The sequence below is a fragment of the Vanellus vanellus genome, assembly GCF_965231255.1.
Source record: "Vanellus vanellus genome assembly, contig: HAP1_SCAFFOLD_433, whole genome shotgun sequence".
Taxonomy (NCBI): Eukaryota; Metazoa; Chordata; class Aves; order Charadriiformes; family Charadriidae; genus Vanellus; species Vanellus vanellus.
In genome coordinates this window covers 59,573-85,398 of record NW_028128156.1, presented here as the reverse complement: position 1 = coordinate 85,398, position 25,826 = coordinate 59,573, and the positions used below count along the sequence as shown (strand labels likewise).

At 42.0% G+C, this 25,826-nt stretch overlaps 3 protein-coding genes across 3 annotated transcripts in view; all 3 read right to left on the bottom strand.

The window, feature by feature from the left end:
* Nucleotides 1-1,285: 1,285 nt before the first annotated feature.
* LOC309684691 (hydroxyacyl-thioester dehydratase type 2, mitochondrial-like) lies at nt 1,286-1,841 on the bottom strand (the record flags this gene model as incomplete). The annotated part of the gene is made up of 1 exon (XM_082500556.1): nt 1,286-1,841. The coding sequence occupies one exon, from the start codon at nt 1,839-1,841 to the stop codon at nt 1,335-1,337; it is 507 nt and encodes a 168-aa protein (XP_082356682.1). The 3' UTR covers nt 1,286-1,334.
* Nucleotides 1,286-4,348, bottom strand: LOC309684692 (ribonuclease P protein subunit p14-like). Its single transcript, XM_082500557.1, has 6 exons — nt 4,227-4,348; nt 4,045-4,129; nt 3,243-3,319; nt 2,577-2,655; nt 1,825-1,941; nt 1,286-1,502 (listed from the first exon to the last, which is right to left on the bottom strand). The coding sequence occupies exons 1-5, from the start codon at nt 4,310-4,312 to the stop codon at nt 1,885-1,887; spliced, it is 384 nt and encodes a 127-aa protein (XP_082356683.1). The 5' UTR covers nt 4,313-4,348; the 3' UTR covers nt 1,286-1,502; nt 1,825-1,884.
* Nucleotides 4,349-6,694: 2,346 nt separating this feature from the next.
* The window catches only part of LOC309684695 (cAMP-dependent protein kinase type II-alpha regulatory subunit-like), a 67,037-nt gene continuing 47,905 nt past the window's right edge, over nt 6,695-25,826 (bottom strand). The window contains exons 6-11 of the mRNA XM_082500561.1: nt 20,487-20,640; nt 17,230-17,331; nt 15,308-15,382; nt 12,207-12,272; nt 11,384-11,522; nt 6,695-10,841 (exon numbers count right to left, since the gene is read on the bottom strand). Coding sequence (XP_082356687.1) covers nt 10,708-10,841; nt 11,384-11,522; nt 12,207-12,272; nt 15,308-15,382; nt 17,230-17,331; nt 20,487-20,640 — 670 coding nt within the window. The 3' untranslated portion in view covers nt 6,695-10,707. The remainder of the gene's footprint in view (nt 10,842-11,383; nt 11,523-12,206; nt 12,273-15,307; nt 15,383-17,229; nt 17,332-20,486; nt 20,641-25,826) is intronic.

Genomic DNA, 25,826 nt, shown 5'->3' with positions numbered 1-25,826 from the left:
CGTTGAAGCCAAACAGCTTAAACACCATCCCTCCCTCTGATCCAGTCTGACTTGACACCTGGGGTTTGGTGTTACAGCTCAGTTGCTTTTAGGAACCAGACATCACACCCAGACAACATTAACTGTTTTACCAGTGGGTTTCATCACAGCTTGAGGACAAACTCTCTTGTCATAGCAAACAACTTTCCAGGTGATTTGCAGCCAAGAAAAGTTACGGATGAATTTCTGCTGCAGAGAAGATGGGGGATGACAGGTTTCGCCAGAAAATTATATGAACCAACAATTGAAGGCAGCCTGTACTTTTACTCCCCATCATTCCCGAGAACAAGTTTCTTAGTGTATAATAATCTTATGTTGGTACTAAAATAATCTAACCCAGGTGATTTACTAATGAATTTACCAAAAGCCTACTTTACCAGCAACCAAAGTATTTTCAGTGGGCAAAGAGGAATACACGTTCACACAGACAAATAAGCAGAGAGATGCCATATCATTAGTACTCAACAAAATTGCCCCTGCTTGTCTTGCCCACAGGAGCATGTGGAGGCAATAAGCACACGCAGTGACAATATGGCTTTTTAAAAGCCTCTTTCACTCTGCTTTTGGGAAGCAAGTTTCAGAGGCGTTTATCATTAAAGGTAAATTTTTGTTTATAATCAGGTTTTGTAAGGTATCTCAAGAATTTGAAAGCATTATGAGAGCCACATCTCCAGCTCTATCAGGCAGAGCACATTGTTTATGTGAAGGCTGACTACTACTTATTTGCAGAGCTAAGGAAGGCTTTACTAGCCAGAACACTGCAAAAGAGCACACTGCACCAACATCAGCTAGAGGGGCCATGGAGATGACAACTGATCTGGCAGTATGCAAGTGTCAATACCTCTAACTTCTGTTCTGCTTGTTAAACACACAGCATAGTCCCTTCCCACCAGTGCTCCTTAGCAACATAACGAGTTTGTACAGAGTGAACAAGTTTGAAATGAACATAGCTAGCGTGCATTGCGATTTTGCTGAAAAGAACAGCCTCAGTGTAAGCCCCGCCACTGCAGACTTCCCACTGTAGCAGAGCAACAGCTCGTCTAAACGTGCCACTTCTGTCGCAGTAAGTGCCTTGTTCCATTGGTTTCATCTTAGCAGTACACAGGGAAAAATAAAAAGCTCTAAGTTTCTTAACACAGTTGCTATGCGGATTGAGTTTGTGCGCTGTCTTTGAAACATTTTGAAGGTTTTTTGTTGCAACTTTACTGGATTAAGAGATGTCACATAAAAAGACAGAGTCTGAACCAACTGTGCATTTCTGGCCTTTATAGCAATGCAGCAGAGGATTGACAGCACTAACTGTCTGACACCATTACTTTCACCATCCCTTCCATAACAGTCTTTCCACTTTCTTTGACTTTACACGACACAGAAATGTGCACAATAGAACCCTTCAGTCGTTTAACTTCCGCTGCAGCTGTGACTTCTTCTCCAGTATACAAAGGAGCTGGAAATCGGATCTCCTGAGAAAGAAATACACAACCTTGACCGGGCATTTTAGTACCCAGAACTGCAGAAATAAGTCCATTGATCAAAACTCCGTGCACAATAGTTCTTCCAAACCTAGATTTTTTTGCAAAATCTTCATTTAAATGCAAAGGATTTGTGTCACCTGTTAAATCAGAAAAAGTAACAACATCATTCTGTGTAAAAGCTTTGGTAAGTTCAGCTTTATCTCCAACTTTTACGTGTAATCGCTGAAGTACGAGACGTCCAAGCAGTGAGTTGATAACTGTTAGCTTTGTCAAGGCTCTTTGTCGGAAATCCCCTCCAGAAATTCCATACCTGAAGGGCTGCAACATCTCAAGCAACTTCTGCTGTGTACAACCAAACCAACAACTGCATTCAGTCCAAGACTAGTTCTCTGCTGTTCCCAAATAACGCAAGAAGAAATGGAGATGTCTAGTTTGGGGGAGAAACAAAGACAAAGCAAGAAACACTAAAGCATTAAAAAACAAAACAAAACACCAAACACATACAGAGCTGAAAATACTTAAATTTCCCTTTTACAGAAAAGATTAAAAGCTCAGAGCTATGCCTGAGCAGATTTTTGTTTAGCCATCGCTTTGGAGACAAAGAATTCTTGGAACTCATTTTATTAAGCAGCACCCTCAGGAAAAAAAAGGAGCTCTGGAAGTGCATGTTTACACATGCATTTTTAAATGAGGTCAGTCGACAGTGACTATTAGAAAGGGAAGAAATGGGGTAAGGGAAATAAAAGATGGGACCAAGGTGTGGGCCAAGAACAAAACTTTCCAGAAATTATTTTCTTGCTGATGTATTAATGAGATCAGGACTCCACACTGGAACGAAACCATTAAGTAATGAGGCAGGCACTACTGTCACATTTTACAAGATCCATTACTACTTCAGTGCAGGCTTACGCACCTGCATTGAAAAGCATTTCACTCCCAAACCAAGACATTTTTGCATCTAGGCCATCTTTCTACAAAGAGGCAGCGTGCTCAGGTAGCCAGACAACCTTACAGCAAGAACTGACATTTGGGAGACATCATCCATCCCCCGCAGGGCTTTACCTGCAGCACTCGAAAGGCACACCTCCTATTCTGATAGAAGCCCAGCAACGTTAGAGCACTCCACAGCTTGACAAGACCACTAAATAAAAAGAAAATTAATTTTATTAATAAAATTTGTTGTTCTCAGTTTTCCTGCAGTGTAAATATCTTAAATAAAAGCATATTACATGAAGATTAATGAAACCTTAACTGAGTTTAACCACAGGTAATTTCACCAGAGTTCCAGGAGCAACACTGTGCCCCGGAGTGTTATTGCAATGACTGCAGTCTCTTGTCCTTGACATACAGAGATACATACTGTAACCTTTTCAAGTTCGCTTTACCGGCCTTATTCTTTCCGGGCCTTTAAGCTCCTTCCTCCCCCAAATCACCTACAGTTGTCTTCACCATTTAAACCTGGTGACCATTCTCATCTTTACCATAGAAATAAATTTAAAGCCACATATTTCAATGGTCCTGCCAGCCCATTCTGTTTTAAAGGAGGAATAACATACTGATGCACGTAGGTTACAAAAGCTTAGTGAATTCTTATTTTCTGTATACTCTATGCAGACATCTGCAAGTTAGCCTTAATTCATCAAAGACCATTCTTAGGTTAAGCGTTCTGTTTTCTTATGAAACATATTTCTATGGCAGTGCCTGAAGTGCCTGCCTGCTGCATCTTACCTGCTAATCACTCTTAATATGGCAGACAGAGTTTTTTCCTCATATGCCAAGACATCAACAGGCAAAGCTGCCCCAACCTATGAAAAAACACGTTATTTACTAAGTACCGTCCTGTGCTCTTATAGTGTTTTACAAGCAAGTAAGCGAATTCACTGCCAGCATATGGCATCATTAAAGATGTTGCAGTTACGCTCAACTCCCACACAAGCGTTTCCGCTACACCACCGCTGGATTTCACACAGCGCCCTTCCCCTCGGAGCTCTTCAGACAGAAGCCGCTTTTAGTTCCGCGTTACAGCCGGAGGAACGGGGGCCCAGCGGTGGCGTGACTTGCTCAAAGCCACCCAGCGATATGGCAAACAGCGAGCGCAGCTCTGCGGACTTCCCCTCCAGGCAGCTGTTCCCTCCCCGTAGCTCTCCGTTCGAAGCCTCGCTGCAGCAAAAGCACCGATACCCCAAATTCTAAAAGCCGGGTACTTCGCTATGGACGCGGAGGCAAGAGGTACAGCCCCAGCTTCGTGCGCAGCGGGCTGGGACGCGGGCTGGAGAGCGCGGCACCGAGTGACAGGGCACCGGGTAACGGCGCGGCAAAGGGGCAGGCCGACCCGGCCCCCGCAGGCCCCCGGCCCCCGCCTGCCCCGCTCCCGCCAGACGGGCCGGTTTCGGGGGCCGCGCCGACAGAAAACCCACCGCGGGAGGCAGGGACAGGCCGGCCGCTCCCGGGCGCCTCTCCCGTCCCCAGCCCGGAGCCGCCGGCCGAGGGAAGGCGCCCGATCCCGATCCTGGTCCCGGTCCCGGCCCACCTCTCCGTGCAGCTCCCTCAGCGCCGACACCACCAGCTGCTTGAACTGCGCCGCGTTCGGCCGGGCCCCGCCGTCCGGCAGCTCCCTGCGGGGAAGGAGAGCGAGAGGGCGGGATGGGAAGGGGGGCTCCCTCGGCGGAGGGGGGTGGCGGCAATCTCTCTCACACACACTCGCTCACTCACAGGCGGACCCGCAGATAATGGTGCTCCGCGCCGCTCCGCACCACCCGCCGCTCGAAAGTGGCGGCCGGCGCCTGGGCTCCCGCCATCCGCCCCGCAGGCCGCGGAGCCGCCCGCCCCGGCCCGCCCCGGCCCGGCCTTCCTTCTACGGCGGCCCCGCGGGGTCAGCTCAGCGCGCCCCGCCCCCGCGTCGCCGTGGCGACCGCGCGGCGCGAACGGGAGGGGGCCCGCTGAGGGCGCTTCGCCTCAGGCCCGGCCCGCGGCCGCCGCCTGCCCCGAGGCCTCTCCGATACGCCGAGGCGGCTGCTGGGGAGGGGCTGCGCTCGCCGCTGCTTCAGCCGGGGCCGAGGGACGGCCCCGAGGGAGGCGCCGGCCCCGGGCAGAGCAGCGCTGCGCCCGCCCTGCGCGCCGAGGCCCGGGCAAGGCCCGCGCCCGGGGCCCCTCGGCCGGGCGTGGGGGAAAGCAGAGCTCAGCCTTTCCAGATTGAGGAAGGCAAGGAGCAGCCTTAATCTCTGGGAAGCTGTGGGAACAGATGGTGCTTTTGAGCGCTACACACTTGCTTTTGGCTTCAGGAAGACAAATATTGAACACTACGCAATAAACACGCTCTTGGAGAGAAGTGAGCAGAGCTGCTCCTTCACCTCCCCTGTAAACAGATTGCGTTGGTGCTGATGCAGTTCCTGGTGGAGTGTGTTGTCTGGCACCAAAACGCCGAAGGCACCGTGTTATCTCAGGCTCCGTTTTGCAGCAGCCACCACTGGAACAGATTGAGAAGTACACAGAAGCAGGTTGGCAGCACCAAGTTGAGGAGGTAAAAACTTCAGTACCAGCGTGAATCCGTGGGGCTGGTCTGAAGATTAGCGTGAAATACATCCTTCGGAGAGAAAACAGCAGAAAGGATGGAAGTATCTTGGCTCTGCTAAAATGATCAAACATCATTCTCAAGAACTTTACAGTCTTTCTTCTTTAAAAAAAAAATAAATTATCCAGTAACACTGCAGTAGTCTGACACCCACCTGATGCACCTGAGTTAGGGCCCAGCCCCCAAGACGCTGTTTGCCTTTGCCATGAAGCTACTCAGTTTGTGCAAAGGAACTTTGGGGTTCATGCTGTTTTCTGCGTTTGGATTTGGGGTTTTCTCTCTGTCCCTCCTCTGCCCCAGGTGCTTGGCGAGCTTTGGACCTGAGCCCTAACACATCGACAGCCTCCTTGCGTGTCAGGCTGTAAAGGGCACATCTCCCTCTCTTAAACAGGCACTGAGCTGTTTTCATCTTCCTGCTGCTGATGTGGCACAAAGCCTGGAGACAGCGTATTTGTGTCAGCTAAAGCCCTCAGTGATTTTAAAGAGGTATTCATAAGAAAACAGCAACACATCTCACAAAAACCTCCCCAAGAGGTTATCTAATCCACCCCTGCCTCAGACAGATATTCTAAGCATTCAGCAGAGCTAGTTTACAACTGTTCAGGGCGAAGAAAAAATAATCAAAAAATGTAGTGCTGGAAGACTTCACGCTCCCCCAAGCGGTCTGTTCTAGCTGTCTTCCAGACAGATCTGTCCGATGCTTAATCAACAGCTTCCCTGCTGTAGCTTACACCCCATATTAATAGGCCTGTCCTGATCAATATGGGATCATTCCTCCTTGTTTGAATAGTCTCTGTCCCCTTTCCCCCAGTCCTTCTTTCTACAGGAAGAAAAAAAAACAAAACAGTTTTTCCTTACCCTTCCGTAAAATGTAACATTTTTCTAGATATTTATCATGCTGTTGCCCTCGACCCCTTCAGGCATCAACATCTTCCTCCAGTTAAAGCGCCCAAAGCTGAAGTACTGTGTTCCAGCAGAGGCTTTCTCATGTTTAGCACCACAATCCCTCTGAACTACTCTCCCACACTAACTTTCAAGCTGTACATAAAATAGAGTGTTTAGAAACTAAACTTAAGCAAAAGCAAATAGTGATTATTTGAACGGGTAGTTTCACATGTGCCAAAGTAACTTTCTTTTCAAATTGTTAGTTAGGTTAAAAAAAGGCAGCTTGCCACATAAAGCTTGCTGTAAGTGTAGGCCAGCAAGAGACCTTCAGGAATACTGTTTCTCCAAGGAACCGAGAACCAGTCAGCACAGTGCTCAAACAACAAATCAGTTCTACGATAATTTGGCAGACAGGTCAGAGCAGCCAATTTTATTGGGAGCAATAATATCTACAGAAACTGGTATTATTTTTAAGATATTAGTAAAATTTTATCACCAAACAGCAAAACTTGGTGGTCAGGTAATGTATAAATCTCTTTTGGTTATTGCAACAGGGCGAGTGCTGTTCCCCATAAGGCTCTGATAACACAAGCGACAGTAACTCAGGCACTCCCGAGTCCATCTCGTGAGCTGCTGTGAAGTCCGCTCCTGGTGACAGCACTGGGGGGGTGGTGTCAGCTGCAGTAAGTCAATAAAGAGCACACACAGGATCGTACAGGAAGGCTGGACACAACATGTCAGTTTTTTATTAACCAAAAGTGAAGCTGAACCCCAGAGTGGTTTAACTTGTTAGAACCATCTGTTTATATGGCAGATATTTTTCTTTCACGTTCAACACTATAGTGCAAGAACCAAACTTCGCAGCTGTTCATCCTTTGAGAATCAAGTACTAAATGTAAAATGAATTAAAATAAGGGTCCCTCAATGAAACAATTAAAAAAACCGCAACATTTAACTCAAAAGAACAGACCGATTTTAAGAACTCTTAGGAAATTCTCCCAAGTGAAAGACCTTTAAAAGCACTTGGAGCCTTGAGGTAGCAACTTTATGCAGAATTTAATTCCCCTCCTGCCCCACAGAGCAGAGGAAAATTAGTAGCGCATTATTAGCTCCAGCCAGCTAAGCGGAGTTGAGTGTTCTCCTATGAGGTTAGTGACTTTCTCTTGCATCTTGAAATAGCAGTGTAGCGCTGCAGACGGTCAGGAGGAAATCCACAAGGAAGGCCTCTTGAAATAAAATATATGGTTTGAAAAAAGTGAAAATAATCAGTAATAACTGTAACAACAAGGATTATCTGGAGTGAAAAAACCCAAGTGTTTGTATTTTGGCAAGACTAGTTTACAAATACATGTCAAGAACAAGAGTCCACTTTCAGCTAACAGAAAAGAAAGAATGGAAGTGACATTCAAAGGGGTTTTGGGTTTTTGCCCTCGGTGCAAAGTTGCACTTTGTTTTTAAAGTTTTGTTTACAAGTTTTAAGTTTTGCACTTCTGTTTCTAAAAAAAGGAGCACTTTTGCTCTTTTTTGTTCTTTACATTGTGAAACCTATGCTGTGACATTAAAAAATACCATATGCCAGGATATTTGACCACCGGAAGCTCCTCTCACTGACTTCACAACAATCACAAGCAGGGAATCACAAACAGGAGACTTTTTTCCCCTCTAAGTCTTGAAGACACAATCCTCTTCGCCCACTTTGCTGCTGAGTTCCTTTATTAAGAACTAGATCTCTCTACTGCCAATTTCAAGAGACTCCACAGCAGATTTACTGAACACAGCAGTAACAACGCAACACCTGGGCCCGTTCTCCACAACAACTGTGATGAACAGTCATAGTGAAAAGGGATGAGCTGAGATACAGTGATGCGGCAGATCTTTACGAACAGGCGCCTCACTTCACTCTCTGGTCTTGGTATCACCACTCACATGCTTTCCAACTTTGATCACTGCTGGTGCTCTAACCAGATACCTGGGAATGTTGAGTATCTTACTACAAGCTTCTCTCACTATCTTCATGCTCCAAAATTGTACAGAACAGGTTAGTTAAACCAGACCAAACTAATGAGGCGCATGGCAAATTATAGCTTTTAAACAGACGAGCCTTTTTACAGGCTCATTCTCTTTCAGCTCAAGGTCAGGTTGCCTCTTTACACCACAGAATGATGTCAGACAGATCCTGGATGCAGGATGGCATTGCCCAGTATGCCTTTGCTTCAGGGAGTCTAGAGAAAGGTAAAACTTAAAAGCTTCTTGCTTGCATGGGATCCCAATCTTCTGACTTTTCGTTCCCATCCTTTCCTTTGACTTCTAAAAGCCAACAAATCCTCCCTTCCAGACAGAATTACCTTCAGAATCTAACATCAGCCTCGCCTGTTCTTTTGGTTAAGCTTCAAAGCAATTGCCAATGTTTGCATATGCTGAGGTATACAATCCTGTCCCGCAGAGAACCAGAAGGCTGTAAGAACCAGAATCCATCTGTAAGGCAGCCCAACCTGCCAGGCTCCTCTGGATAAAAGAGAGGATATTCTGCCTGGGAGCAACAAAGGCCAGCTGAGGATTATTCACAGCAAGTTTCTCTTTAATTCACATGACAGTTTAGGCAGCACAGAAACTCATGCTGTTTTGGAGACCAGTATGTCTGGTTCGCAAGACGGTCATGAGCTGGCTTCAGACTCTTTCTTGTCTTGGAGCTCAAAGTATCTTAAAGTTTTATCTGTAACCAATGCGAGGATGTGATGAGTGTTTTTCTTCATTTTTTTCTTAGTTTTTTGTTTGTTGGTTTGATACTGGGTTTTGTTTTTGTTTTGTTTTGTTTTTAAGTTCTGTAATCAAAAGAATGAGTTTGTCTTTGGTGTTAAACCTTGGAAGCATGAATGAAGTACCTGCTGCTGCTTTGGCTATAATTTACAACAAAAAAAACAATAAAGCAAGGGAAATTCACTGTTCTAAAATACATGCAGTTAGAACAGCCATTAGACATCACAACCAGGACTTTAATAATATGGAAACACCTAGTTCAGTGGTGTCCGTTACAAATCATTTGCATTATATAAAAATATGACTCCAATTACAGTAACTGGACAACAGCCATTCAAACTTACCAAGTTTCCATCTTACTCATATTGCAGGAACTGGGAGGAGCTCATCCATTTAGAAAAAAAAAAAAACTCCAGAAATCGACTTAAGAGTTGCAGCTAAGCATCTCGTGCCTTAGAGAAATGTCCACTGTGGTAACTAGAAGCAGGAATTCAACATTAGCATCCTTCTAATCTTGCTCACGTGGCCATGAATTAAAAATAAAAAAAATCCACAATTAAAATTTTTTAACCCCATAAAACACCAGTAAGTTTTGCCCGAGCTGCAGAAGAATGCAAATTCAAAGGGTCACTAGATTTATTACCTACAAATTCAATGTCTTAATATAAATATTCTGTTTGTACACCATAAAAATGTCCTTCTTATGGTCTGATTCTTATTTAGATAATACTCTCAATAAAATCTCAGCAGTATGCCAATTAAGGTCATTAAAGCTATAGAAATAGAATCTACCTAATAAATGCTGCAAATTTAACAGGTATTTTAGATAAACATAATTAGCTTAGTTATCACCTAAACCAAAAAGACTCCTCAAACACACCAACTGCATAGTCAGCAAAGACATTTGCTTTACAAAGTCAAATGTTGCCAACTTTTGAAAAGTTTAGCAAATCAACATGGTATTTGGAAGCATCCAAGTGTGTAATGCAGTTAGAATACTGTGAAATGTTAGGACTGGGGGGGCTCCTGTAAACAAGTACAGAAGTAGTCTTCATTTAAATTACAAAACATTCACCTCCTTAAAAAGCTTTAAAACTGACCCAGTCAACAACAGTGCCCTGGGAAATCTAGCAGTATAAAGGATCTCCGTAAGCAAGAGAAGGTCATGTATTGTGATCTCACCACAATAAAACGTACTCAGTGTCAGGAACAAGGAGCAAATTTGGGGAGATGACAATTATGATACCTTCAGGCCATTTATCTGAACCACTGCACTTTTTTGGGCAGCATAGAGTAAAACAATTTTCTTTGCTGCTCAGGAAACACTTAAAATATAGTAATGCTTGATTTTCTGCATTTTGTTGCTAAGCAGACTTTCCCGTGTCCCCAGCTCAGTTTACTTGGTTTAAAGAGCTATAGTACCTGCAGCTTTCAGCAGGTGGAAGAAAACTTCAGTGCCACCTTATTAATTGGCTGCATTGATATTTTAACTTCAAACCCAGATGCTACAATTAAAAGCAAATTTGACATTGTGTAAGGAAAGCATCAGATGAAGGTAATAAGCCATAAAAGGCTCATGTTCCACAGGTTGCCTCTGCAGAACAGGCAACCTCCCACTACTGAATCTGATCTGAAAATTTATCCCAACGGTAACACGAGAAGGAAGGAGGCTTCTATATCTTGCACACTTTGGGTTTCATATCAGGCACTTGAACTGTTGGACAGATGCCATTCTGAACCAAGTAAGTGAACATAGGGTTAGAATCATCTTTAATCTAGGTCTAATAATGAAGTATCAGCAGCAAAGTGGAGGCAGGGAGTGAGCAATCCATCTGTGCTGAGACTTGTTTATGGTTTCTAAAATGCCCAAGAAGACAGCAGCAGTAACTGTTCCGTAGTGTCCGTTTTCCTTGTGAGTTGTGTTGCTGATAGGAGGCTTTTCTGTGTCTTGAACTAAGAAGGCATTGAGGTACCCTGTGCCTAATTCCCTGGATCCAACAGGTCCATGCTAGAGCCAAACATTGCCACCAGCTGCTCCTCATAATGTGTTATATTCCTCTTCATAATGTCCATGCAGGGCCCAAGCAACCTCTCAAATGCTTGCACATCCATGACTGCAAAGGAACAGAGGTGAAAACAAGATCGATTGTCAAAAAGGACACCACACGCCAATCTATTTTTTGAACTCAGACCCTTAGTCCAACCCACTTGGGTTTGAGGCTTCAACAGAAGCCACAGAAACAGAAATCATATTTCTGATTTCCCTCTGTACTGTTATTTGGAGAAACAAGATTAATGAAATACATACCTGACCCAAGGATAAATACAGAAGCCAAACACACACCACACTGGCATTAAAAGATCACCTGAAAGCTGTGTGTGACAAACAGGCTGTAGGCAAGAAGGTGATGCTACTTACCCCTTCAAAGAGCACAGGCCACACAAGCAGAAAAAACAGAATCTGCTGGAAGGAAGCAGTGGTGCTTCTCAAACTTCTACGTGGTGATCCACTCCAGCCCATGCTCCTAACTTCTCATGTCTGACCACCAGTTACCAAAAGGCTGCTAGGGTTTGAATAGCTGCTCACTCAGGCATGGTCCACAAAACAAGCAAAGACCAGAAAAAGGGTAACTAGAAACACAGAAGATCTGCTTACCTAAACATTTGACCTCCCCAACAGCATAGGCAGAGGCTGCTCTGGGTTTGTTGGTAACAAGTGCAAGCTCTCCAAAATACTGCCCTCTGTGACACCGGGCAATCTCCACTTCTTGATTAGCTTCTTTACTCGTCATAGTCTGTTAAACATTACATTTTAATCATTTGCATACAGTTCTATCTTTGTATGAGGCTGCGGTTAATCCCAGGTATCTTACAGATGCGCAACAGCTCATTGGTTTAGGGCTTTTAAACTAGCAAGTCCCAGAGCACGGTCTGTACTGATAGAGCACCTTAAGAGCATGTTCAATTAGAAGTCTGAGAAGCAAAGTGTATGCCAGTCCACAAGTTTTGAGATTGGCAGGTATTTACTGTTACAGCTTTGCGAACTGCTGTTACATTAGCCTAACACAAGTTTTATCATGCACAACATGTTACTCGCTAAGGCCTCTTCAGACCACACAGAGATCTGTTCAAATGCCAATGTCTAGTGTGTCACTAGAGATAACGGACCACAGTTTAAGTTGCGGTTTTCTATAGTCCTAGAATAAAAGTTTCATCTCCACTCTTAAGGCCAGGGACGTTATATCACATTAGCTTGCAGAGGAGTAGATACAAGCAAAAGACCTTCCAACTTTACTAAAAGTGACTTCTGGCTCCTTCAGAACAGGTATGGGATTTAAAGCCTACATCACTTGAGTGACAATGACAAATATAATGAAATAATGTCTTAAAATAAGTCAGGGTAGGATTTTTCCCACCACTTGTATCAATAGACTGATTCGGGAATTGACCTGAAGCCTAATCACCCAGTTTGAACTCACCTTGCTTTTAATCAAGATTTTTACTTCACCAGATTCTACAATGTAAAAACAATCTGCTTTATCACCCTGTGGAGAGAAAAAGGGAAAACAAATTATTTTTGAGTTTACTGTAGAAGTATGTATAAATGGTATTAAAGCATTTACTCTGAACTAGGCCTTGTGCAGAAATCTGCTAGAATTGACAAATACTCAATCTCTTAATGTTAAAAGGTGACTGGTAAGGTAATATACCAGAGGAACCCACAGGGGAAGGAACTATTAGTACACATAATTCAGTGAGAGGGCAGGTGGAAAGGAAAAAACAAAGGAGATTGACAATATATAGCAAAACAATGCAAGTGCAAATCTTCTGATCCTGATGACTTCAAAGTATCCAATAGTCAGTGAAACTAAGCAGGGCCTACAATTTCCATAAGCAAGTTTTAATAAAACACCAATTTAGTGACTGCATTTCTAGATGTCAGTAGGAAGGAGGAGCCATTAAACTATGAGCTCAGTCAATCCAGGATAAAATAGTGGGAGATCAGCATAACCCAGAATAGCTGTATTTCAGGAGCATGAACAGAGAAAGTAAGAGGAGGATAGTTTATAGAAAACCAAGTCTGCAATGCAAACAGTCTATATAAGGAATGATGCAACAGCTGTATAAAGGTAGTGAGAGTGGCAAGGAATAATAAAGCACTCAATAGCATCATGCCACTGAAGGAAAGTAAGTCACATAAGGCAGGTGGGAGAAAATAAAAATTAACAGCCTTTTTATATCAAGTTCTAGAAAGATATCACAAAGTAGTGTTGAATAACTGAGGGTGAAATAAAAAATTTTGGTTTAGTCAAATTCAGCTGTTACTATGAAAAAGTCACTGCGAGGGTGATCAAGCACTGGCACAGGTTGCCCAGACAGGTTCTGAAGTCTCCATCCTTTGGGATATTCAAAAGCCATCTGGACATGGGTCTTGGGCAACTGGTTCTAGGTGGCCCTGCTTGAGCAGAGGGTTGGACAAAAGAACCTCCAGAGGTCCCTTCCAACCTCAACCATTCTGTGAGTTTTTAGAACCTTTATCACATCTATCTAAACTGCATCAGGTTGCAGACCTTCAACAGATCGTATTTTACATCTGCTCTGGAGAGCTTCGGCAGGACTTAATATTTTGAAAGTTTTAGCTGTGGCAGAGAGGACTTTCCCTCTCTATACCAACCCCTGTGGGCTTGGCATAGGACTGGAAGTTAGAGCAGAGAGCCAGCACATGCCTCCTGCTGTGAATCAGAAGCAAAGGGACTAAAGGCTTCACAGAGACAGTGGCTGGATAAGGAACTGATAAGGAAACGGGAGCGGTTCAGAAAAAAAAAAGTGAAACAATGTGAGGAGAGAGATAAATCTGACATGAAGTCAAGTGGGCAAGGAGACTATGAATGTGATGGGAAGGATAAAGAGACAGATGATTATGACTTCAGTATGAACATGGGCTGGTAGAAGATGATGCAAGATTTAAACACGGAGTTAAAGAAATTAGGCCCTCAGCTAACCTTCCTGGGGATGGCCATAAACCACCCAGCACAAAGCTTTTCATTCACTGTTGCCATCTATCACAACATGAACTAATACACTCAGCACACTTCTGAGGGTAAGTACTGAAAGAATACTTTTTTTTTTTTTAAAAAAAAGAATGAAAAGAAACTGAGTGGGAGACATCCTCGTAACACCAGCAGGCACCAACAATTTTCAAGTGTTTTAAAGCATATTGCCCTTAACTGAAGGGTCAAATTCCAGAAAGGTAATTAAAAAGTAAAATTATCCATGAGTGAAAAGGGGTTCATAGTATTGATGCAACTGCTGTAATGTAAGAGCTATCACATCTTTTCCAAACATAAGATTTCATAATCTTTAGCAGTGTATTACCATCACCCAGACCTATCCAGACTATTAATCCTCCTTTTAAGGGCAATTATATCCTTGTCCTTAATTCAGTTATTACAAAAGATTAAAACCAACTGTGTAATTGGATCACTGATTGCGTGGGTTCCCAGTTTTGAGACTGATTTATAAGCTTTGATTTTGGTGACAGTTCAGTTTTCTCAGGGTCTTAAGCAACAAGATCTTCAACTTACATAATTGAGGGTATTTTTGGAGAGAAGTAATTCGGCAGTATTTAGTTATCAGCAAACTAAGGTTTCCTACATTCAGAGTTATCTGGCATTCAAGGTAATTAAGATTAATTATTCAAGACATTACCAAGGAGTCATATTCTGTTTATAAAACAAGATGATAGTTGTGATCAAAAGCCTGCAATTTCAGGTAAGTCCAGGACTTTCTTGCATTAAGTTAACTATAGCACTTTTGCGACAAACAGCAACCGTGAGCTAAACTTGATGCAAAATTCCAGTGTTTCATCAGTAAGTGTTCCAAAAAGTTATTTGTGTCACAGCCAAAAATATCCCACAGCTTTAGCTTGAGTTTGTCCAGCGTCATGTTCCACCCCTCTGGCCTTGATCTATTACAGCAGACAAGACATATACCAACAACCAAAGGCTGTTGATTGAAGCCAGACTACTCCACCATTGAAATACTCTTTTTAAGAGCATCAGGAAAAACAATGGTTTTAATGAACCCTGATAGTTTCTTAGACTATTTAACTGAGTATAATATTCCACATTACTTCATTTAGTTTCATGTTTGGTTTGTTGTTCAGTCAGATCTAGGAATTAGAGATGCCTTTACTACACGCTTGTGACTCCTTGTTTAATCTGGTCATAGGTGCCTATGACAAGTCAAGCTGGGGGCTGTCATGGAAAATTGCATAGACAGACATTTAATTTCAGCTTCTTAAGGCATGCTTCCCTTGAAACCTTGCAAAGACCATTTATAAAAAACAAACATATGAGAGAAGAAAACCCCAGAAAATAAAGTAATAGAATAAATTTTTTAGCAAAAGACATACTGGCTGTTCCCCAAACATTCAAGAATTGGTTAAATAAATTGAAAGCATTAAAATAATAAGTGATGCCAAGCTGGTCCAAGTAGTAGGATTCTGTATGTCAATCCTAAACAGGAAAAAAGAAGCAGAGAAAGGAGAATGATAAATAGAAATTTAGACTTCAAGTACCTGAGAAATGATACGTTCCCCATCTTGATACACTTTCTCCCCTATAACATCCACTATCTTCATTCGCTCTGATGCCTGGAACAAAGAGGAAAATTAAACGTCATCATCTATTATAGTATATCTCTTGTAAACTTTGTAGCCCTGAAATGAAGGGGCATTCACTAGACACAACCACACAGTATCTGGGTACTGAAAAATAGAGCCCCTACTACAATGACATTGTCGTACTGCACCACAGCTTTCAAGACTACCATAATCAATAGGGAAAGAAAATTGTCTAGTGTCCCATCTGTGCACTTTTCTTGCCCCGAACATTAATAAATAACTGATTTGGCTGGTTTAGAGCCAAGGAAAAAAAAAAAAAAAAAAACACACCAACAAAAAAAACACCAAACCAAAATCACATCCTTTAAAATTCAATTGAAATTTGAAGAAAACATTCAGAAAAATGTCATAAACTTCCTAAGAACAAACTTCAATGAGAAACGAAAGCAACACATTTTCAAAATATTTGAATCACCATATACTTGAATATGTGGGGGGTTTTTGTGTCCCAGAACTCATTCCTACAGTGGAGAGAGGACAGGGCTATGAAAAGGATACTGGCTCTAAATTGTAAGCAGGCACTGCAACAGGATGCCCGGCAGCAAGGGCAAGAGGTACTAATCTGACATGCAATGAAGCATGCCTGAGTCTTCAAACACCAGAAGAACACTCAAATTTATCTCCAGTGTTTCCCACTGCCCATCTAGAACACCCCAAAACAATTTTATTGCTTCAGAGCAGTGTAAAAAACATATTAAGAAAGGAAGAAAATTCTACAGTTAAAATGAACATCTCAACAGATGATTCAGTTGTAATCCATTCATTCCACAAAGGCGCCTCAATCTAGCCCATGTTCGAGAAACTTAATTCTAATCCACACATGACTCAACTGCAGCGTGTCATGCAAAAAGCCATCCAGTGCTAATGAGTTATTTTTCTAGATCTTTAAATATTTATGAGTCATTTTTATGCTCAAAAAAAGTCACTAGTTTAAGCCAGGCACTGAGGGAGAAGGTGTTGTGCAATTTACACATTCCACAGGTACTAACGTATGTCCAAAATAATATATATTAGAGGTTGCTGTTCACACCTAATGATACTTCACAATTTTGTAATCTTCTCTCAAAGGGATTAAAAGTTCTTTCTCAAATACTAAAGATTAATGCTGAAAAATACTGTTATGATGAGAAAACAAAGAAAAGCTAAGTTATGGTGTAAGGCAAAGAAAGATATATACTAATTTCAAAGCAGTTTCGTATGGCTCCAAAAGCCCTCTGAAGACACAGGCTGAATCAATAGTTTAGAATTGACAACTTACACATTGTTCCTGAAGTCATGCACCACATGAGATCTGCCTGCTCTGCCTGGTCATTTTGTTCCCAGCTAGCAGTGCTTCCCTTAGCCTATTCTTAGTCTACCACCTGAATATCGGTTAAGGTTAAAGCAAGACCTACTGTGGCCCACATCTTTGTCTCAAATTGAAAATCATTCATGGCTGATGAAGGCCAAATATCCCAGCAATTGTATCATTACTTCAATATCACATCCTCTAAGGCAACCACAGCCCTGAGTTCCAATTTTCACTTTAATGCCCGTTCTCTGACATATTTATAGATGTTTTTTGTTTTGTGGTTTTTCTTTTAAATCTTTACACAGACTGAGATAAAAATCAGAAAATCGCATACTGTGAACAAAGGATATGAAAAAGTATACAACTTCAACAATGCAAATTAAGTTGTACAGTAAATGTGATACCAAAGCAGCTCTTAAAATTTTGCTCTAAGCAAAACTGACAGATTTCTGATATAGCAGAAACACTGACTGCAGAGCTAATGCTAATGCAAGAATTTGATGCAGATGTCTCCAAGAGGCTTTACCTCCAAGGATTTAAGAAGGGGCACAGACTCAATAAATAATTCATATGTCTTCCTCTTCTTTGCATTATTTTTCAATATAATTCTTCTGAATGTCACTCGATCCTGCAAGAAACAGCACAGAGAAATACATTACTCCTCTCAACTCAAATGTTCCCCGTTTAAAGAACTGACAAACACGAACTAGTATTTGCAACAAACACCGGGTCTGAGAAGCCAGCTGTTAAAATGATACCATATCCATCACAAGGGTGATCATAACAGCTCTTGTGAGAGGACTTGTTTCAATTACAAACTGAAGGGAGCTGTAAGAATTAAGAATTCCACTTTTAGTCTATCTTGTACTGTTCTTCAGAGTTGAGGTTTGGGGTTTTGTTTGGCTGTTATATCTTCATGCTTCCTCATACAATGAAGAAGTTATGCTCTTCTTGCTGAAGCCATTGGAAATTGGCATTTCCAACACTTATTTGTAAGGGAAACTGCAGGATTAAGTCTGAATTGGATTCTTCTCTACTTGAGTCACAGATTTCAAAAGTAAGCTGGAGATTTATACTTGTCTGAAATAGATCAGGAACACAGTATCAAGCAGCAACAGGCTTGATTCACTCCTCCACCTTCTAGGCTCCAAGAGGCAGCTTTTTGTAACAACTACTTCCTAATTGCCAGCTGTCCACATGTAACATAAGCACCCTCCTGATGGAAAAACTGTTTGGTTTGCTTTTGAAGCCCAAATTTTGGGCAAGATTCCCACCAACCCTCCTGCCACCCCAGGCATTTTCCCCAGGCAGCAGCCAGTGATGTGCAGGCTGCATGGCCACTGGGCGGCACTACGTGCCCGAGTAAAGGCAAGCTCGCCCAGTTAACCGCAGCTCCTCTCTCAGTACCTGCAACGGCAGACATATTTGAGAGTTTATTGTCAGAGATCTTAACAAAATGCTTTTTATTTCCACGCAGAAAGGGAAGGGCTCAACCACTGCAAACACCGATGAAAAAGGCCACAAGAGAGCCGAAACTAAACAGCAGGTCCAGGCTAAGGGGAAGGGCACTTGCCCACCAGGTATTTTTGTTAGTGTTGGTGTTACAGTAATGCCCATGGTCACTGTTAGGATCAGCACTGAATTACGAACAGAGCGAGAGTCGCAGAGTTTACCTTACACATGAGGCCACAAGTGTAAAAATGAAAAAACAAAACGAAAAAAAAAAAAAAAAAGTCAGAGGAGAGGAGCAGAAATTTGGCTAGGAAAATAGTACAAAAAAAATCTTTCAAGTTTACATATATCACAATTAGCAGAAACATCTGGAGTCCGGAGAGCCATTTGTCTGGATCTCATTTTCCGAAAACATCAACTGATAACTTAGCAGAGACATTTTGAGGTGAAGAGATATTTTCAAATAAGAGAACAGTTTTATGGCGTACAAGCTGCAAATACTTGTAACTTGAAACAATGACTGAGACATGCGACGCTAGTGGAACATAAAAGTTGAAGGAGGTGAAAGATGAAGGGAAGAATGGTATTACTGTTATCCAAAGGAAAACAAGAGATGATAAAGCATGAGGGATATTTTTATTTTTTTAAAGAAATTCTTCAGTGGTAGAAGTCTCTTCAAATGTACATGTTTGGAGAAGCAGAAAGGTGCAGAAATGGTCAGGAGAATTGCAAAAGCATAAAAAATTCAGAATTCATTTGTTTGAGAGTATCAGTAAGGGAGGAGAAGCAGCAGTATTTGAACAAAAAAGGCAGAGCAGTGAAGGATGTGCATGCGACTGTGAGGTTTTCCCCAGACACGTTCAGTAGCAAAGGCTGAGGATATTTCTCTGCTCCAGAAGAGACCCACGTTTGATAACTGCTTTGTGCCTGAGCCTTCCAGGCTTTTGTTGGCCTAAGTCTGCAATGCAGCAGGAGTAATCCACACTCCCTCAACGGCAGATAACCCATGAGCTTTAGCAATGACTTCTGCAGACTAATAAAAATGTTTAAATTACATCAGGCACAAAATAGTACAGTAAAACATGGCAACAACAGAATAACTGGAAGAAATAACTGAAGCTTTAGGCAGGAAAATGTAGCCTTAGTTAATAAAATATCCAGAGGACAGATGACTAGCAAGAGGTCCCCCTTCAACTACAGCTTGCTAATTAAGTGAATGTAATCACAGATAAAACAAACCCCAAATCAACCCAATTTCTGCAGTTCTTTTCAAAGGCAAAATGGAACAAAGAATCATTATCTCATTTTCTTCCTTTTATGAATGAGCCCAGTTTGTAGGTAGCTGCTTTGTTCTGTCTTGTTCAATAAATTAGATTCTGACATTACTCCCTGGTTGATTTACCAAAATCTTTTCTTTCAGCTCACAAAGAAAACGGAAGTCAGATCTCTCAGCAAGCGCCAAGATTGCATAAGCAAGCCGTGTGTAGCAGCTTATCAGTCCTATAATCAAGGTCACAACACATGGTCAACCCCCAGCGATAGTTGCCGAGGAGCTCAGCGCACACAGAAAGCATACAACGCTTCTGGCTTCAAAGGCTTCGTTGATCGCACAATCCACTTATTATGTGAGCCCTCACAGATGAGTAAGAGAGCACTGTGAAAATAGCCCTATCCAAATAGTACAGAGAAAAGAACTAAAAAAGGAAACTAATGTCTACAGCTTCACATTCAACACTGCTGGGCTAGAGACAAAGCAACACCATCATTTAGCGTGGTATCTCATAGGTCATGCTGACCTGAGAAACTCTTCCAGGGCAACACAAAGAGGCCAGAACCTCATTACAGTTTATTTTGAAGGAAAACAAAGCTTTGGGCAGTTTTCCTAGCTCTTCAAATTACTGACATCCTCAAGATCTTTAACACCTTCCCATTCCCCTAACAGCAGACAAAATGGTAGGAAGGTGAGTTGAAAACACAGAACGTCATTTAGATACTGTTTCCCCCTCCCATAAAATATGTGCATTAATGCCTCCACTGTCCTCTGCAGGATGAAAACAAACCTGGGGTTTCACACACACCCCCAAAGCCATGATTATAGCAAATGCAAAATAATAAAGGGACAGATAAAACAAGTGATGTAGTTTTTACAGACAAGTTGTTCTAGAAAGGTGGCCAAAAAGATTTGCACAATGGATCTTTTATGCCAGGAGGTGAGATAACAGGTCATGATAAAATAGCTGTTGGCACAAAGAGTCATACCAAGAGAAGCACTGGACACGGTGAGTTAATGTTTAAAATATTATGCAGATGAGAGCAATTTCTTTTCCTTACCAGTCCCCAAAGGGCTCCTTCTGTTGTGGCAACAATGGTGGCAGCTCTAGGAGTGTTGTACATCAATGCCAGTTCCCCAAAACTGCCATGATTATCATAGCGGCCCACACAGCGTGACTGGTTGTCTTTTGCTACAACAATGTCATACAATCCCCTGGAAAACAATGGAATAGATGCTTTTTATTAGACAACATTCCAGTATAGATAATAAAAACAGCTTGCTGTTATACAAATAGTCCTCTTACTGCTAGGCAAGATGGAACCTGTTTTATTGAGCTTTCCAACTGTCTGACACTAAGCTCCTATCCACACTATTTTCACAATAATTCTCTCTTAATAAAGCATTTCACTCCTTATAGATCTGGGCAACACCTACTTGGTTTCCTCTGCATAGTATGTTGACATTGCTATTGTCAGGGTGATAGGTAGTTTCATCATCTTTAACAGTATTTGTCTTTTCAGAGCGTGCGTGTTACCCAGTGATGCCCCTTTAGAGTGACCTGGATCCATCTATAATCTCTATTACCCATTTTCCTCAGTGACAGCATTGCTGCAGTACCTTTGGGATAAACTCAATCCAGCTGCTCACCTGCTGCTGTGGTTTTTGCCTCAACTCAAGCTTAAGGGTATGTCTATATCCTAACCCCAAGATGCAGTTGTAGTTTGTATCTGCATACGTCCCTGCTAGGTTCAAACTATCCAACTCTTGTATGGACAACAGGGATGCCGTAGAAGCACAAAGATCACAGGAAGGGCCTTTCTTTACATACCTAAGATACTGAGTTAGCTTTGCAGTGCTAACTGAGCAGTCTTAACACGAGCAGCATATACTGATCCTCAGGTTGGAGGATTTAAAGCCAGTTAAGGCATGTTATACGTGCCACATCTTTACACTGTAGCACAGAAATCTTCAGAGGCAACAATTTCTCACCTGGTATTTGTCTAATAGATCCCTTATGACCAAAACTTTTATCACTCAGTTCAGCTTCACACCATGCTGCAAATCTGAGCACGCTGACAGTTGCTGAACCAAGCAATTTTATCACAATTTTTGTGGAGGTGTGGCTACTGAAGAACACAGGTTACAGCATGCAGTGCTCCATTGTGAAGAGCGTCTGTTTGGCTCTCACAAAGCTCTGTGTGCTCAGGCGACTGTAGGATGCACAAGCTTAGGAAGCATGGGTAAGTAACTTCCAGCAGTTTTGCAGAACATTAAGGGTTCTGCTCTAGTCACACTGACTTCAAATTAAAGCAGCCAACCTAAAAGATTTTTAATCCCCCCCTCCTTTTTTTTTTTTTTTTTTTTCCCTATAGCCCACCTCTAGAAACAGGAAAGTTCTCTAAAACCGCTGACATCTAGCTAGGATCTCTGAACAGATCAAGAGAAAGTGTTCAAGTACCAGAAGCCTCCCTGCACTTTCTTTATAGGGAGCTGTAACCTGTTTAAATTGGAAAGGCCTCTTCACCCTGATCTCCAAGAGGCATGCTTCCTACCATCATAATGAAATTAAGGGAACAGTAACTCAGAATTTACTAAGAATCAGAAGACTACTCTGATGAAACTGCAGGTACAAGTCCAGCTAGTCAAAGCTCAAGACAAATCTGGATCAAACTGCACCAGCAACTGCATATGAAGAAACAGGCTGTGCACAGAAAGGTAGCCCATTAAAAGTCAAACAAACGTCTGTAACACCCTTGGGACTGTCTTATGCTTGGGGCTTTAAAAAAAATATAGCTGGACTAGGCTTGGTTAATTCTCAGCTATGGCACCAGAGATCATTCAGGGACTAGCTACTGACCTAAGAGACATTACAAAATATATCATGTCCTGGAGAAAAGCAGGTAAGGAACACCATCCCACCTTTAAGCAGCTGAACACATATATAATTTTCCCCAGGAGTTTAGATCTTTTTCAGAAGGAATGGTATTATCTCCCAGAACATCATTAGCCACATAAGAAAAAAAAAAAAAAAAAAATCAACAGAAATAGCAGTAGGTGAAACTTCTCATGGTAAAGAAGTATAGGAACAGACTCATTGGTGAGACTTGCCTAGTATTAACAGCAGGAGGTCTTTCAGGATTGCTGATGGACAGCCCTGAGTTTGTTAGGTATCTTTGAACACTGCTCCATCTAAAAAAACGTGCTATAAGACAGCTTTATGCCAGCTTCATTTGTAGGAGATTCCACAAAGTGGACATTACATGCATCAAACAAACAAATACAATACATCAAAGTGAGGAAACTTTGCACAATGACTTGAGGATCTACTATATTAAAGCCTTTCAGACCCAGACAAAAAGTTTGGCTACTGAATCACAATAGTAGATGGGCCAGACTCAGAGATGTCAGAAGATTCAAGAAATTCAGTCATTCTTTGTCACCCAAAAAGCTAAAGGAGGAAGCTAGGCTCATGAAGATTGCATAACATCCTTACCAGACAATTTTTACACTCTACTGTTTACTCACACCTAGGAAATAGAGAAAGAAACTAACAGCATGCTAACAATAAACTAAATAAGGATTAGTGTTGATGGAAAGTTTCACTAATTCTTGCAATGTCCAATATCCCTTAATGATTCTCTGACAGATACCAGAAGCAACAATCTTCAGAGGTCTTTTTGATCTAGAGGAGCCATCTGTGAGCACCTTAAGTGAAATGCAACAACTTCTTCCCATCCCTCAGCCTGAAAGTCACTTACTAGTACCATTTATTTCCAAATAACTATAGCCATGTAACCTTCAGCCAAGCATTCAGCTGTATGTGGCCCAAGGACTGAATTGGTGAGGCGCCACTGGGTGACCTTGGCTCAGATTTACTGAGAAAACTGTTGCTGAGCTGTGAGACAGACCATGAGCAAGATAAGAAGAATAAAAACACAGACCAAAGTGTAATCATTGAGATGGTAATCGTTAGGAGCTCAAGGACTCAAAAGAAAAATACTGACATGAAAAAATATAATACCGCAAGGGGAAAAAAAAAAAAAGGCAGAAAAGCAGAAGAGGGCAACTCAGCAAGATTGCAGATCAGCCTGTTCCAAGAGGCAGAGGCCAGTGCTGCCCCTCCTGACTGACAACTGCTCCATCAGCATAGACTCATCAGGTGCCTCCTCAGCAGTGATGAGCATACGAATGTTTAGCCATGCAACACATTCATCCTAGCTCTACCTTCCCTGCAGTAAGCACTAAATAGCTGCTGCATCCTTAAATTGCAGCTATCCTGCCTGCTGTCCCTCTGTGCATGGCAAAAGATGCTCATACAAAAGTGATCTGGAGTACTACAACCAGAAGACTTCGGGGGGAAAAAAATTAAAAAAAAAAAAAAATTTAAAAAAGGCCTTTGCTAGAAAGCCTGTTTCTCTATGCAGGCAAGAAGCTAAAGAGTTAGCTCTGCAACACAAACTCACTGTTCATTCAGAGAGGCAGAAACAAATCCTCAGGGATATTTAGGCATTAATGATTATCTTCAAGTAACATGACATGCCTACTGATGCCTTGAAAGAGCCAGAGTCTGCTGAATTTGCACTTGCAGGCAAGTGGAAGTGTTGTAGCTTTCCATAAGCGCCAGTATCCTGGTATTCTTTTGCATGAAAAAAAAAGGGGGAGGAGTGGAGGAGGACTGGAAAGGTAGAGAGGGGGACAGAAAACTCATAACTGTAGAATTCTTTGTAATAACTGAATAGCCGACAGAAGAGTTGCAGCCAAGTTGGTGTTTACGTGAAGGCTGGTACGCTCTATTGCTAGAAAACACCGAGTTTAGTTTCCTTAACTGTATAGTCTTTCTGCCACATACTTTTGGCAACATATTTATGTTACTGGTGTATTATACCTCGAGAGCAAAACAAAACAAAGACTTAAACACCTGAAATCTTCCAACCCAACTATCTCTTGATAGAAAAAAGCATTGTGGAATAGCATTACATCTGTAGAACAGAGCCCATAGAACAGTTACCTGAACATCAAAGATAAGGTTCCATTTTACTTCTTTATTTTAGGTTAAAACTCATAGCAGGAAAAGCTTTTTAGTAACCAACAGGTTCCTAAGGTTAAGAGCCTTACACAGAAACAAATTAAAATAGGCTGATGGTATCTAACGTTTTTGAGAGGCTCCCAAACTGAATTTAAGTTTCCTCAAGATTAGGAATCATTGCTCTGCATACATCTCATCTTTCATAGAAACACAGAATGGTTTGGGTTGGAAGGGACCTTTAAAGGCCACCTAATCCAACAAGCCTGCAACAAGCAGGCACATCTTCAAGTAGACCAGGCTGCTCAGAGCCCCGTCCAACCTGACCTTGAATGTTGCCAGGGATGGGGCATCTACCACCTCTCTGGGCAACCTGTGCCAGTGTCTCACCACCCTCACTGTAAAAAGTTTCTTCCTTTGCAGAGCTGGTGGCTCTGGCTACCGTGAGTTCTGATCTGCAGTACCTTACTCTTATCCGGGACAGCCTGATCTCCCCAGTGAACATGGCAAGAGAAGGAACTTGTCCTGTCTAGCCAAAGACATGGGATTGGTCGGAGGCAGAGCAGTTGAGGGAGATAACAGAGGGTAGAAATGAAGCACTACTTTAGGCTAATGGGATAGTATGGGAGAGAACAGAGGAATGGGCATACGGTCAGAACATATTTTAGGTAGCCTTATGTTCTGTAATTCCACTAATCGATCTGTATAAAGAACAAGGATCATGTAAAAAGAAAGTATCTAACCTAGAAATTATTTTGAAAATTCCCAAAACACAGCATAAATGACAACTGAAAAGGCAACACTTTTTCTTGAAGAACTGCTTTGAAAGCATCTAATACAATATTAATGGTGCCATTATTTCAGTGATAAGGAAGGTAACAGTGCGTCAAAAAGGTAGTTTGCTAAGATCATGTTCCAACAGACATTTATAATTCATCAGTAATATTCTGTTTAATATTACAGCTTTACAGGAAGAAATAACTCTGTGCCCTTAATTCTTCTTCAAATACGGTTACTAAAAGTAACATTAGCCAGAATTTCATAATGTGCACACACGCACACATGTATCTATCATATGCCTGTTGCAAATACATATGATCTACAACATTATCATATGAATTTGCTTGATGCAAGAAATTACAAAATGGCACCTTACACTCTGCAAATACGAATTACTTGACCAACAGAAGCAAAATAACCACATGCTTCTTTAAAGTCAGTGATCAAAACTAACTGGACAAAGTCCAGGCTGTTCCATGGTAGCCACTACCATGGATTTTTATTTCCTGTATTCCCCTTCCCTTACCATATGGTTTCTTTTGCTGATTTTCCCTCTCCCTTCTTCAGAAAGAAACTGGTTTAGAGACAGCATGTA